Source organism: Leucopleurus acutus (assembly GCF_964270905.1).
Source record: "Leucopleurus acutus genome assembly, chromosome: 20".
NCBI lineage: Eukaryota > Metazoa > Chordata > Mammalia > Artiodactyla > Delphinidae > Leucopleurus > Leucopleurus acutus.
The window spans coordinates 57,660,714-57,676,433 of NC_139162.1; the positions used below are offsets into that span (position 1 = coordinate 57,660,714).

At 46.4% G+C, this 15,720-nt stretch overlaps 2 protein-coding genes across 2 annotated transcripts in view; one reads left to right on the forward strand and one right to left on the reverse strand.

Annotated features, from left to right (window-relative positions):
- Positions 1-15,720, forward strand: part of LOC309977285 (uncharacterized protein) — a 127,550-nt gene that overhangs the window by 94,699 nt on the left and 17,131 nt on the right. The gene's annotated exons all lie outside the window — the stretch shown is intronic.
- On the reverse strand, positions 1,379-10,059 carry LOC309977319 (uncharacterized protein). The gene is made up of 3 exons (XM_082863363.1): positions 9,900-10,059; positions 4,697-4,823; positions 1,379-3,175 (listed from the first exon to the last, which is right to left on the reverse strand). Exons 1-3 carry the CDS (start codon positions 9,912-9,914, stop codon positions 1,590-1,592), a joined length of 1,728 nt encoding a protein of 575 aa, XP_082719489.1. The 5' UTR covers positions 9,915-10,059; the 3' UTR covers positions 1,379-1,589.

Below are 15,720 nucleotides of genomic sequence, written 5' to 3' on the forward strand. Positions count from 1 at the left end.
CATTCCTTTGCACATACATGAATAATACTAAAAATATATTCATGCACTCAGTGAAAACAGTCATAACAAGGAAACCTGTATGATTCCCTTTATATGAAATTCTAGAAAATGGAAACTACAGTGTCTACCTGGAGATGGCAACTTGGGTAGGCTTGGGAGAGAGAATACGAAGTGGCTAATGGAAACTCCATTAAGTAATGGACATGTTCATTATTGTGACTTATTTTTTGTTGTTGTTGTTGTTGCAGTACGCGGACCTCTCACTGTTGTGGCCTCTTTCGTTGCGGAGCACAGGCTCCAGATGCACAGGCTCAGCGGCCATGGCTCACGGACCTAGCCGCTCCACGGCATGTGGGATCTTCCCGGACCAGAGCACGAACCCGTGTCCCCTGCATTGGCAGGCGGACTCAACCACTGCACCACCAGGGAAGCCCTCGTGACTTTGGTGATAGTCCCATTGTGCACACAGATGTGAAAATACATTTTACAATTTTAATATGAAATTGAGTATGTCAGTACCTCAATAAAGTTGTCAATAAATATTCCATATAAAATCTGGATCTCCTCTTTCTCTAAATAGCATCATATCAGGCAAATTTGTATTGACCATCAGAATCCTTCCCCATGTCTTAGGTCAATTCTGATTCCTTCTCAAAACAGAAGAAAAAAAAAAAAAAAAACAGAAGAAAATGCTGACAAGTGCTTCAACATGGGGAAATTATGCTAAGCTAAATAAGCCAGTTGCAAAGAGGTGAAAACTGTATGATTATACTTGTATAAAGCATCCAGAGTAATCAAATTAATCGACTGAGTGTAAAAAAGAGGTTGCCAGGTGAGGTAGGGAAGGAGTAGAAAGAGATGTTGTTTAAGAGGCATAGTTTCATTTCTGCAAGATGAAAAAAATTCTGGAGATTAGATGTGAATTTTTAAACACACTACACCCAACAATTTAAAAGGTAGAGGGTAAACTTTGTTACATATATTTTACCACAATCAAAGAAAAAACAATAGTTCTCAGGGACAGATTAGAGCAGACGTTTTGCTAAAGTCTTTCCACATTTGCAATACTCTCTCTGGTGTGAACTTTTTGGTGCTGAATGAGGTGGGAGTTTTGGCTGAACATATGCCCATATTTGCTGCACTTAGACCTTTCTCCATTGTGAAACAGATGTTTAATGGAGTTGGAGTTTCACCTGAAGACTTCCATTCACTGTACTTAGAAGGCCTTCGTCTGGTGTGAACTCGATGTCTAACGAGTGGGGAGCTGTACCAAAACAACTTTCCATGCTCACTGTACTCAGAAGGCCCACTCCAACATAACTCATGAGGTACTTCTTCAGTGTTAGAAGTAGTACATAATTTACCATAACCTCTGCACTTGTAAGGTCTTTTGTTTTTTAATTGAAGTATAGTTGATTTACAATGTTTCAGGTGTACAGCAAAGTGATTTAGTTTATATATATATTATATATATATAATTCTTTTCCAAATTCTTTTCCATTATAAGTTATTACAAGATACTGAATATAATTCCCTGTGCTATACAGTAGGCCCTTTCATAAGGCCTTTACCACTGTGAATTCTCTGCTTCATGAGGTTGGAGTTGTATCTAATGAATTCCCCACATTCACAGCACTCATATTGTCTTCAGTGTGGATTTTCTGGTGATGAACAAGGTGGGACTTCCTAATGAAGGCTTTCTGACATCTACTGCACTCATAAGGCCTTTCTCCAGTATGGATTTTCTGATGCTCAACAAGTATATGCTTGTGGCTAAAGGCTTTCCCACACTCTCTGCACTCATAAGGCCTCTCGCCTGTGTGATTTCTCCAATGTTTAATGAGGTTGGAGTTGTATCGAAAGAATTTCCCACATTCGCTGCACTCGAAAGGCCTCTCTCCACTGTGAACTCTCTTATGTCTAATGAGTCTGCAGTGGTACCTAAATGCCTTCCCACATTCACTGCACTCGTAAGGCCTTTCTCCAGTGTGATTTTGCCAATGTTTAATGAGTTTGGACTTGGACCTAAAGTATTCCCCACACAAGCTGCACTCATAAGGCCTTTCTACAGTATGAACTCTTTGATGTCTAATGAGGGTGGATGTGTACCTAAAGAATTTCCCACATTCAGTGCACTCATAAGGCCTTTCTCCAGTGTGAACTCTCTGGTGTTTAATGAGTGTGGAATTATACCTAAAATATTTCCCACATTCATTACACTTATAAGGCCTTTCTGAAGTATGAACTCTCTGATGTCTAATGAATGTGGAGCTGTACCTGAAAAATTTCCCACATTCGCTGCACTTATAAGGTCGTTCTCCACTGTGAACTCTCCCATGCCTTACCAGTCTATAGTTGTACCTAAAGAATTTTCCACATTCTCTGCACTCATAAGGCCTTTCTCCATTGTGTTTTCTCTGATGTTTCATGAAGTTGGCATTGTACTTGAAGAATTCCCCACATTTGCTGCACTCATAAGGGCTCAATCCAGTGTGAACTCTCTGATGACTAATGAGTGTGGAGTTGTACCTAAAGCATTTCCCACATTCACTGCACTGAAAAGGCCTTTCTCCAGTATGGATTCTCTGGTGCTGAACAAGGTGAAACTTTCTAATGAAGGCCATCCCACATTTGCTGCACTCATAAGGCCTTACACCAGTGTGGATTTTCTGGTGCTCAACAAGGATCTGTTTTTGACGGAAGGCTTTCCCACACTGAGTGCACCTGTAATCACTCTGCCCACTATCAAAAGCTTCCCCACACTCAGTGTCCCTGTGTGGCTTCCCCGCATTGTGAGGGGTCGGCTGCTTCAGAAGGCCTATGCTGCCTGGGAAGTCCTTTCTGTCTCTGCTGCATGTCAAGGTCCTCTCTGTCGAGTGAATGTTGCTGTTGGTAAGAAATGAAGGCTGCCCCTCATCCCTTCTGGAAAGTTTGTCTCTAATCTGCTCCTTCTGGTGCTGGAAAAGGTTTGCCCCACAAATATACAGCCCTTCATCAGGGTACATTCCGTCATGCTCAGGTAGGTGCAAATGGTCTTTGGACAGTGGGTCACACATCTCATAGGGCTGGGCCTTCTTGGTGGATGGATCTGGCTTTGGAGTCCCAACCTCTGACATCCCTACAGAAACACTTTGCTCAGAAGGTGCCTCCTCATCCTGTGCTCCATGCCAACAACCTGTAAGCAGAGAAATGCCGATGAAGTGCATGATTATTTTGGTAGAAGGGGCAGCCCCATCAGAAATGACACACCGAAGACTAAAGCCAGAGAGAGGAAGGTCTGCTGTGCAGAGATGGGCCTGCATAGCTCCCATGATGAGAGAGCCCTGACAATAGGCAAGGACTGAAGGATGAGTTACTGTCTCAGTCCATTTCGGATGCTATGACAAAATACCAGAGACTGGCTGGCTTATAAAACCAGAAAGTTATTTCTCACACTTCTGGAGACTTGAACCCACAGATCAGCCTGTACTCTCCTGGGTTGCAGACTTCTCATAGTGTCCTCACATGTTGGAAGGAGCTAGGAGGCTCTGTGGGGTCCCTTTCATAAAGGCACAAATCTCATTCATGATGGCTCTTCCCTCATGACCTAATCACCCCAAAGGCCCCATCTCCTAATACTGTCACTGCATGGGGTTTTCAACATATGGAACATGGGGGAACACAAACATTCACACCAGAGCAGGGAGGAGAGGCAGGCCTCCAAGTCAACATGGCCATGGCTACTGGTGACAGATGAGCACTGTGTCGAAGGTTGTGCCCAGACCTACAAATACTTGATGCAAAAGAAATGCTAAAGTTCAAGGACTATATAAGGATACATGCAGACCTCACGATATCTTACATATAGGTCAAATGTTGAACATTGCAAAGGGAGCAGTGAAACAGAACATGTGACAAGTGAGAGTCACAAAAGTGTGGTTGGAGTATGACAGAAGAAATAAGAGTGGGGAAGAAATGAGGTGTGGCACTGGTCCGAGCATCAATCAATAGTGAACGCAGGACAGATTCCGAGCTCTGACATCACACCATTTCCCAGGACCTCACACCAAGCCCGGGTACTTCTGAGTGTCTCCTGCCATTGATGTAGTAGTGACCACACTAGACTAGCAGGTACCCAGAGTCCTCCCCATTGCTGCAGGTGAGCATTGATGTGGCACCTGAAAGAGGTTAGTCTTACGTGAAAGACAGAAAAAGAAGGGGCCAGCACATGTAGACAGAGATCCAACACAGGGCTTTCGGCATTCTAAAATTATAAGAACTTCACAGGGGAGACTGTAGTAACAATCAGTGGTTCCCCAAATTAGTAATTAGGTTGGTGCTAAAATTCCTGGCACAGAAGGCCCTAAGAAAAGTCAGCAAGAGGGAGGGGTAAGGCCTGGCACAACAAGAGTCCAAGCATCTAGACTGAGGACCCAACCAAGAACAGGCCAAGTCTGAAGGGGTCTCAGACAAAATCTAGATTTCTGACTCCTGAGCTCTATCTTGGAAGGACTCAGAGTAGAAGAGATGGGGCTCCCTGTGGAGAAAAATGACACTGTACACACAGTCCAGCCCCGGCACCAACAACACGTATGCCAGGAAACCAGGAAAGGAAGCAGTACCCGTGGTCTCAGTGTGGGGAGTACAGAGCTGCCCCCTGGGAAAAGGGAAAGAACAGAGCACAGCTCAGGGAACTGGCTGAGCTTGTGGACCTTACCTAGGGAGGTCACAAGTGCAAAGTTCTCCGTCATCACAGCATGGTACAAGTGTCTCTGAGCTTCATCAAGGAGGCCCCACTCCTCCTGGGAGAAATACACAGCCACGTCCTCAAAGACCACACGGTCCTGCCAAAATTGGAAGAGTTTGGTTCATGGACAGCTTCTTGTTTTAACTATATTTTTGTGGATTCTGTATTTATCTATTTGCCATCCATTAATTACAGGGCTATACTAATGCCCAAATTTGTTTACATCTCCCTTGCAATCCAGAGCCCATACTCTCAACCAACTCCTTAACTAACTCTCACGAACCAGGTCAGTATTTCCCCTGCCCTAAAGCAGCCCAGGGCCAGGTAACAGACAGCTGGGGACAGTTCCCATACCCCAGGTACACAGAATTATACAAACTAGTCACCCATAAACTTTTCATCCAATCCTCCCTGCATTTCCCTCAAAAGTCTAATAAAGGTTCTGACCTTTGGTGTCCCTTAGCTTGTGCTCACGCCTCCTGACCGAATCTGGTGCTTCTAGAGGTAGCTCTGTTACATAGTGTACCTCCTCCTCTTGGGAAATATAAGTAATAAAACTGTCTTTTAATGTCATTGGCCTCTCTGTATCACGACTCACTCGTCTCCACTAGCTAAAATCCTGTGGGTGCAATCACTGATGCACTTCCCTTTCCAGGACCTTCAGCCCTCCCCCTACACATCCATCCCTGCTCATCCTCCTCCCACACGTCCCACCATGGAATATATACCAGGTCCCAGTGGCACCAGTGCCTGCTCTCTCCTTATTACCATTGATCACTGTGTCCGGCACACAGCATAAAACACATGGGGGAGGGAGCAGAAAACCACCACCTAAGGTGTGGAACTGCATGCATGGCCCTACCCCTCTCCTGCCACACAGTTTCCCTGGGGTTCCCCAGGTGTTGACCCTCAGACACATTCAGACTCGTCCCTGTCCTCAAGCGCCCAGTGCCAGGGCCCAGGGCCAACCATTCACACTCCTCCTTACCTGCATCTCACTCGTTGGACTGCACCTTCCTCGTGACTCTAACCCTTCCACAGTGACAGTTCCACAGACAGCCCCAGCCCACACCATAGGCACTTCCTTCACCTCCTTATAGGGCACTCTGCACATGGAATCCAGGCAGTGAATGGAAATGCATCCAGCATTCATCTCAGCCCAGTCCTGCCCCTGAACACCAAAGTCCCCTGGGGCCAGGGCTTGCCCCAAGCCCTTCTTAGAAGGCCTCACCACCCGGCCCTGTTTTTTCCTTCCTCCCCAGCCACCCTTTTTATGTGAGACCTCATGTCCCCTTAGCCCTCTCCCTCTTCCGTGTTGCATGAACTGTCCCATAAGCAGTCAGCAACTTCTCTCCTCACGTGAAGCCCAGGTACACCGACCTCCCCACCCACACTGTGACTGCACCCTAAGTCTAGCGACTCTCCTAGCTGATCCCATTTCCTCCCTCAACATCCATCTCATGTTCGCTCTGGCCTCAGAAGACTCTCACGCCTACATCCCACTGTCATGCACAGACAAGAACACTCTGCTCCCTCATCTGTCTTCGTGATGCGCATCACCACCAGCCAGGTACCCAACCCACAGACTTAGTTCTGAGGCCCTTCATTCTCACTCCTTGTCCTCTAATGGCATCACCACCATAAACTAGAAATGATGCCGCCTAAATCTTACCTTCGGCTTCATCGTAGTCCACACAGCCACTCTGTTGTGGCTGTCTCCATCCTGAACCCGTCCTCTGAACTCCAGCTCTCTGTGTAAAAGTGCCCACTCAACACCTCCCCTTGGGTGTCTCTGGAACATTTGTGACGTGGACAAAAACGGACTCTCCTTATTCCACCTGCAAATTCCTCCTAAAGCTGACTTTGCCCATTTTAGTTGATGAGGCATCCATCCTTCCTAACAAGTCCAGAAACATGAAGTCATCCCCAATTCTTCCTATCAGCCCACTTTCTTGAGTCCCTCACTCTCCATTAGATAAAATATGGACAGTACAATACTGTAAATCATCTATATTTCAATTAAAAATATACTGATACATTTTAAAAAAATAAATAAAACACGGGCAGCTCTAGTTCAAAACACATCCAGAAAACAACCACTCCCTACTTCCATAGCCACCACTCGGATGTAGCCACCACCAACATTCACCTAGATGACTGCAGAAATTCCCCTCAGGTCTCCCTACCTTCACTCACACCGTTGTCTGTCTTTTATTCTACAGCCAGAGGGAATCTGTTAAAACATGAGTCATAGCACCTTCCTCCTCTGCTTCAAACCTTCCATACGTCCCATCAACCTGAGATGAGAGAACCAGGACCTCAGGCTATCATTCAAGGCCTGATACCTGTGAACCCCTATCCCAGCTCCCCATTCCCACCAGATATAACAGAGACCTGCAGTTCTCTGAACATCCCACCTCAGTATCACCTGCAACTCTCTGAACATTCAGAATCCTGAATGTAGTCAGGACTCTCTGCCACATCTTACCCCATCAATTTTCAGAAATGGAACTATTCTATATAACCTGGGACTAAATATAGGATCCTGGGCCTGGTGAAAGCACAGGGTCTACAGAGGCAAGAGACAAAAAAGGGATAGAAGTCCTGGGACACTACCATTCCCTGAGGGCATACAGATCAGGATGATAAAACTATCAGGGTGATAATTGGGATGGGTGAGAGGTGGGACCCCTCCATTCACCTGTACAGGGTCCATAAGCATTTCTGCCACTGCCATGGGACCCTGGGGGAAGGAAGCCATGTGAAATGGGTAACAGTGGCAGGATCCTACAGCAGAGCTGGACCACCACTTCTGCCCTACCCTGGTGTAATTAGATCTCAGCCTGAGAGTCTAAGCTCAGTTCCTCACAAAACAGTATTGTCTCTTACTAGCTGAGTGACACTGGAGAAGGGTTAAACCTCCCTGAGCCTCAGGGAAAAGAAAAAGTTTATGAAGATTAAGAATGCTTCCAACCTCACAGGGGTCATATTGTTATCTAACGTAAGGAGTACATACCATGTGTCAGCTATGACTGACCATAGGAACAACGGTTTTGTATATATTTTCAGTGCAACTGAAGTGATACAGTTTTGAAAACTGGGGTCTTTATTTTTACTGCTTTTTTAAGATCTCAGAGGATGTCATATATAAAACTTTGCATTGTTAAGCAAATACCTAGAGGTAAATCAATGCCAAGCCAATTACAAATTGTTTGCATAAATTTAACTGAGTGAACAGGCTTATTTCTAATTACCTATGTGTATGTATTTAGAGGAATATTGATAAATTAGTGTTTAAATTAATTTTCATACATTCTTTTTGCGGTACGTGGGCCTCTCACTGTTGTGGCCTCTCCCGTTGCGGACGCGCAGGCTCAGCGGCCATGGCTCACGGGCCTAGCCGCTCCGCGGCATGTGGGATCTTCCCAGACCGGGGCATGAACCTGTGTCCCCTGCATCGGCAGGCAGCTTCTCAACCACTGCGTCACCAGGGAAGCCCTCATACATTCTTAAGTTAATAAGTTGTAGCAAGGGGCTGAGCAGGCAGGTCAGCTATTAGTTCATTCAGCAACCAGGCCTACCCATTAAATAATCCTCAAAAGGGAGCAGTGGATCATCCCTCTTGCCCTGAGGGTTGGAAGTGAGCTGGCAGTGCCCTCGTCTAGGACCCACTGGCTGCACCACTCTGGCTCACCTTCCCCTTGCTCCATCAGGAGTGGCCCTGAGGATCAGTAGAGCCTGCAAGTGGAGAACCCACACCAGCACACACTGCAGGCTCCACAGAAGGGACGTTCCTTACCCCATCCAGACCTCCCTTCCTACAGACACAGGCCAGAAACCCTCCTATGTCAGGTCTGCTCTTTTCTGAAGGGAGCACCAGGGATGCCAGCACCCAGCCCTCATGTCCTCCCCTCAAACTCTCGCCCCTCCCTCACCACAGGGCCCATCTCATGTAACAATCTTAAGCCTCCCTGGTGACGCAGTGGTTGAGAATCCGCCTGCCAATGCAGGAGACACAGCTTTGAGCCCTTGTCCAGGAAGATCCCACATGCCGCGGAGCAACTAGGCCCGTACGCAACAACTACTGAGCCCGCGCTCTAGAGCCTGCAAGCCACAACTACTGAGCCCAGGTGATGCAACTACTGAAGCCCGTGCACCCTAGAGCCCATGCTCCGCAAGAAGAGAAGCCACCGCAATTAGAAGCCCACGCACCACAACGAAGAGTTGCCCCTGCTCACTGCAACTAGAGAAAGCCCGTGTGAAGCAACAAAGAGTCAATGCAGCCAAAAATAAAAACAAACAAACAAACAAACAAAACAATCTTAAGCCTCCCTCCTCAATCTGATCCCCAGGTCATGCCCTGGTCCAGTCCACACCCTCCATGCCTTTGATATTTCCAACACTGTCCCCTTCCTCTACTTCCAGACTTTATGTTCACCTCCACATATGGTATCTCCATTTGGTGACATCTCCATCTTGATACATGTCAGGATCAACATGTCCAAATACAACTCATGATCTTCCCCCGGAACCTGCTCCTCGCGCTGACTTCCTCATCTCCCCACTTTCAGATGTTCAGGCAAAAAAATTTGGATGGTACTTCATTCCCTACTTTTGCTTACAACCGTATTTTATGCAGCAGGAAATCCCATTTACTCCAAGTTTGAGATTTCTCCAGAATCTCATCCCATCTCCCAATGTCGCACTACCTTCCTGGCCCAGCCCCTGCCATAATTCTCCTGGGGTCTATCGCGGTGGTCTCCTCAGCAATCTCCCTGCCTCCATTCGCATCCTATTCTCCCAATTTTTAACTTCTAACTCTGAACACGGTTCTCCCATCCCCAATCCCTTCACAACCTTCCATGGATTCTACCTGCTCAGGTTGCCGTTTCAGTTGAGACACCTCGTCCCCCTCTGTCCCCAACAAAAGCGACCCCAGGTTTCCCCAATGCTTCCGACTCCGTAGCACCTGCAATCCGTGCACCGGTGGCCCCGAGGGTACTCTCTCCCTCACCCCAGTCCACTGGTGGAAAAGGGATCCCTCCCAAGGCCGCCCTCTGTTCTGGACTCTGGGGCTGACCGGCAAGGAATTGAGCGGACCCACCTCCTTCCGGATTTGGGACTCGGAGGCGGGGGTCGGGCCGGGTGGGGGCTCGGGAGACGCAGCACCCACCTGAGCCGGCCTCATCAGGGCCGCCTCCGTCACCGGCCGGTGGGAAGAACGGAGCCGGGAGAGGCGGCGAGCGGGGCGGGAACTAGGGCACCGTCGTCAACTACGGGCGCAGGGGGCCTCACAGCCGCCTCTGGGCAGCGGGGCCAACTTCTCTCCTCCCGCTCTTCGCTCCGTCACCTCGGTGCCCACCAAGCGACGCCGACACCCTGAACAGGTGAACAGCCCGACAACCACCCAACCACTACCAGAGACAACGCCGGAAGTCCCGCCCTCAGGCGATGAGCACGCACGTATGCGTCCCTCCCTAAGCTTTCATTGGCTCAGTCACCGCCGCTTCGCACCGTAGCTGCTTCTGGGTAATGTAGTTTCCGCTGCCACCACTTATGTCTAAGAGCTGAGCAGAACTCATTCCTAAGTGGCTGGTAGTGGCTTTGAGACTCCTTCAGGGGCACTGAGAAGCAGAGTTTCCTGTCTCCAACGGTGGGCGGGGCGTCCCCTTATCTTAAAGGGGACGCACCCAGATTTCTGGAGAGCAGTCCAGGAATACTTACAGAAAGCTTAGTGACGTGTTATTTCAGACTGTGAAACAGAGCAAGTTCCCAAATCTACACATCCAAAGGGACACACTATATTATAATGATACTCTATGTGCACTCATGGCTGTCAGCTATGCTGTCGCTTTTCAACAACTTGAAACCTAACAGGACCCTATGAGACTTTCCTAGAACAGATTCCTCTCCCCCATCCCATGTCCTCTGACTGCCTGTTGTCTGTAGAAAAAGTGTAGCCTCCTAGGCCTCTCGGAGGCAGGAAAGACAGGGACAGGCCCAAGGACAGCCTCTTCATGCATAAGGATTAAGCAGAATCAAAACCACCTACTTGTTTTGCACTTAATGCGGCCATGGTGCATGGAGGAATGGCTGGGGTTTTTTTTTTGGCGGTGCTGCGCTCTTGTGGGATTTTAGTTCCCCGACCAGAGACTGAACCCCAGCCCACGGCAGTGGAAGCGCCGTGTCCTGACCACTGGACAGCCAGGGAATTCCCTGGAATGGCATCTAAAACAGAAACTTTGCAACATCTCAGCAAGGAACTCTTGACGGTGAAAACCATGGAGCCAGCGTGTGCTTTGAGGTAGGAGATAGATAGGCTTCGGGGTAACCTGCTGCAACTGGTTTCATGCTGACCCTTTTGATAAACTACTGTTGGGACTAGGAGCCCTAATTGGATGAAAGATGAGAGGGTCCACCCCAGCCTCCACATTCTTGTGGTCAAGGAGATTTCCCAGCCCCACACATGCGCAGAGGGGGTTCTCAAGTCATCCTCTAGTAACTTTGGCTACATTGTAATATCATTATAATATCATTAGCATTGCAATTTTGACACCCACCCCCAATAGGTTTTGCTTAGGTGTTCTTGGGAAAGATTCAAAATGGAGCCTGGTGGAAGCCCAAATTAGGAATTGCAGATGACACTATCGTAGGGGAGGGAAAAGGGGAGTCACCCTGGCCCAAACCCTGGAAGATTAACCCCATACTAACAACCTAAGCTGCCCCTATTGCACGCAGCTCACTCCGTGAGCTCGCCTTGTGCTTTCCCACATGTACTGTGCTTCTAATGAATTCTGTGCCTGCCTTGCAATCTTAGTCTCTTTGTTGAATTCTTTCTCCAAAGAAAACAAAGACCGAGATCCTCTCGTTAGCTAAAATCATTCCCTGAGTTCCAGAGAGTAAATTTAATCACAGAAGTGAGAAAATCCAGAAGGGAAGTAAAACAGTCAAACAAGACAAAATAATAATTGTTTACTTGTTAAACAAAGTCAAGGACTTTTAATTCCTCTTCAAGGGTTATAGATAATATTCTGAGCCATGACCTTTGAGCTCTTTTACAGATACTGAAACCTGCACCAAGTGGGAAAAATGAACTACATGCAGCCTGCAAGCACATAAACACCAGAATGGTTGGAACCAGAAGGTTGGTGATGTTGACTCCAGATTACCTCACCACCAACCAATCAGAAGAATGTCCACGAGCTGATCACACACCCTACAACCCCCTCCCTCATCCTATTTTTGAAAACCTTTCCCTGGAAGCCTTTGGGGAGTTCGGGTCTTTTAAGTACTAGCTGCCCTGAATTCCTTGCTTGGCACCCTGCAATGAACACTGCACTTTCCTTTACCACAACCCGATGTCAGTAGATTGGCTTTCCTGCCTATGGGCAAGTGGACCCAATTTTGCTTCGGTAACAGACTGAAGCTCTGTATTCGGTTTAATGACCTTCAGCATATTTGGTCCAGGACAAGAAAGAAAAGACTTCAGATAGAGCCATGGTAGGGATAATGGAGGAAGAATGACAGGAAATGCAGAATTGCTTGAAAGGGTGAAACTGTGACTCTGGTTCCCAGAAAAACAGCTTTTCTGGCTGTACAGTCACTGATTCTGTTTGAACCTAGTGAACAACACGTTTCTTCAAACAATATTTATTACTCCATATCTGAGATATTTTCCAATTCTTTTAAGAATCTGAAACCTACCTGAAAAAGAATAGTGATTTATCACATTCCATCTTCTGCTGGGACACTGTGTGATCTTCTAATAGTCAGAGCACGTGTACAAGGGGAGCATCTTGCCCCCAAGACAAATGTGTGGGATTCTAGTCTCTCCTCTTCTTGCTAGGAAGTTATTTATCACTTCACCTCAAATTGCAGCAGCAGTGTCTTCATAGGGAATTTAAATTATCTGAGAAAAACACTTGTGAAATGGAAATTACTGAAAGGTATTATTGATTATGTAGTTATTAAAATAAAGCAGCAGAAATAGTTCTAGGAAAGCATATGTGTGACATGTAAAAAAAAAAATTAAGATCTTAGCCAAGTTTAAGCAAGAGATAGTGAAGTCTGAAAAGCCAGAAAATGAAGCTGAGCCTGTGGCTTTTCTCTCCAAAATGTGCTTCTTTTTAATACTTGAAAACATGGCTCATTAACTGCTTGGAGTGATAGATTGAGACAATCTTTTGAAAGTCTTGCCAGAAACGTGAGAATGAATACGGAAGCTATGTTGTAGTGTGTATTTACTGTTCTAAGAAATGTTCAGTGAGCACCTACTGGGTTTTAGGCACAATTGTAGGTGAATGTGACACATGTGGAATATGTTTGCCGGCTGCTCTGTGTATGCAGGAATGTTGCATATTTCCTAAAATTCTGTATTTGTCTATTTAGCATTCATTTGTGGCAAGGCCAAACAAATCATTTCTCTCTCTTGCAATTCAGTTTTCACAGGCTCTCAAACATATTGTATATTTAATATTAATATTACATATTATAAACACCCCTAGGACAAACCCTAACATGTGTTTTTTCTTCTTGCTAAATAAGGGATGTGTCCACCTAGGTATTCTGTGCTTCTTTAGCCATAAAAGCATTGTAGAAATTAAGTAACCTCCACTAAGGAAAAGTAAAAATAAGATAAATTCCCTAAGAAAAGGACATAGAAAATGGACCCAGTGTGTCTAACAGGGACCCAAAATAAAATGGAGTCGGGAGGGAGGGGCCTTCCTCCCCACCCCCGCTGGGCAGCTCCACTGTCCGCTTCTTGATTCTAAAATATTTCTAGCGCAATGATGACCCCCTTCTCTCCTTTGCCTAGGGCAGCCCGCCCCCTCCATAGAAGGGCTGTTGATCCAAGCAGAGAGGGCCAAGGGGCCAATCTGGAAAGGCCAGCAGAGGCCTCTCCCAATACTCTTGGGGACAAAATATATTTAATGGTTAAGGGACTCGTCCCAAGTTTGACAGCTAGAACAGTAGAAAGGGCCAGAGACCCTCCCACACAATCTTGAACCTACTCCAGGACTAGGATCCGAGGGTAGTTGATCTGCACCGTTGATTCAGTATAGTTCAGAACTCCGCCATGGCATAGATATTTTTATTTATTTATTTATTGACTGAACCATGCAGCACTCGGGATCTTAATTCCCCGACCAGGGATCAAACCCGTGACCCCTGCAGTGGAAGCACGGAGTCCTAACCACTGGACTGCCAAGGAATTCCCCGGATTTTTTTTTGTTTATAAATTTATTTTATTTATTTTTGGCTGCATTTGGTCTTCACTGCTGTGCACAGGCTTTCTCTAGTTGTGGTGAGCAGGGGCGACTGTTGCAGTGCACGGGCTTCTCATTGCAGTGGCTTCTCTTGTTTGGAGCACAGGCTCTAGGCACGTGGGCTTCAGTAGTTGTAGTACACGGGCTCAGTAGTTGTGGCTAGCGGGCTCTAGAGTGCAGGCTTAGCAGTTGTGGTGCATGGGCTTAGCTGCTCTGTGGCATGTGGGATCTTCCCGGACCAGGGCTCGAACCCGTGTCCCCTGAATTGGCAGGCGGATTCTTAACCACTGTGCCACAAGGGAAGCCCTCCCTGGATATTTTTAAAAGAAAAAAAAGTTTTCTTTTCTCCCTTTTCCTGAATATATGGTAAAATTCCAAGTCTTCATCACTGCCTTTCCTTTGGAACCACATCTAAAAGAGAGTAGCTTGTCCTACACTGGTCTACACTTACGGCTAAATTTTCCTGTATTCCTAACTGTTCTGTATATGCTGCATTTAGACTTACTTATGGCAAAGAAGGCATTCTTTTAAATGAAAAAAAATCTCAAGAAATCATGAAGATATATAAAAGCTACATACACCTAAAAATCTCTGAATTCAGGTCCCATTTTCTGTTACATAGGAGTGAACAGAACTCCCACACCCACCCTTTTTTAATATAATAAAAGGGCCTTAGCATGGTTGCAACTGTTATCACTACAGTAAGCTGGTTTATAGATGTTTTCCATTGAATATCACAATAAAGAGTACCTTGTGCTATGAAAAAATTAAATAAAATGGAGTCAGGCAGTCATGACAGACCTGGTGTTCAGTCATGTACTCTGTGTTCTTAGAAAAACCATGACCAAAAACTGTAAGGACTTCAGATTCTGCTAAGGGTCCTACCTAGAATAGTCCCTGAGGAGAAGCTCTGATGACAGCCAATCATCAAAAACTTGAAGTCAAGCTGCATATGTTACTGAACCAAACTTGGGTCCACTTGCCCCATGCACAGTAATGCCAATCTACTGACACTGGGTTGTGGTGAAGGAAAGTACCAGGTTTATTGCAGGGCACCAAGCAAGGAGAATGGGTACCTTATGCTCAGAAGATCTGAACTCCCTGATGGGCTTTCAGGGAGGGGTTTTTAATGACAGGAGAGGGTCACAGGGTGTGTGATCAGCTCATGAACAATTCCTGATTGGTTGATGGTTAGGTAAAAGGGTGGTATTTCAGAAATCTCAATTATCAATTACCTGGCTCCAACCTGTCTGGTGGTAGCATGCAGTGAACTTCCTCCACCTGGTGGGGGTTTTAGTATCTGCAAAACAACTCAAGGATATGGCTCAAGGTATTATCTACAGGCTTTGAGAAGGAACTAAAGGTCCTTGACTTTGTTTCATGGCTAAACTATCATCATTTTGTCTCACTTGAATGCTTTCCTTTGTTTCTACATTTTCTTACTTCTCTGATTAAATTTGTTCTTTGGAACTGAAAGAAGGCCTAAAAGGCTAAAACTTTCCAACAAGTAAGAGGCAGGGGACACAGGGGTGGGGAGTTCTCTTCATGGGAAGGCCATACAGGGTCCTGCTCCATTTCACAAGGGCTTGTGGTCAAGCTGCAAGGACCATCCATTCCCTTTACAAGTCTGCCAACTGTGGCTTTTGTAGGTTTTGCTTTTAAAAATTCCTCACCCCCTTCACCACTCCTCCCAAACGTAGTTTCATTTATAGCTGAAGGCTGTACATC

Excerpts from the sequence above, each read along its gene's own strand:
- LOC309977319 (XM_082863363.1), bottom strand. Across the intron at positions 3,176-4,696 it reads TGCACTTGTGACCTCCCTAG|GTTGTTGGCATGGAGCACAG; the intron begins GTAAGGTCCACA and ends CTCTGCTTACAG.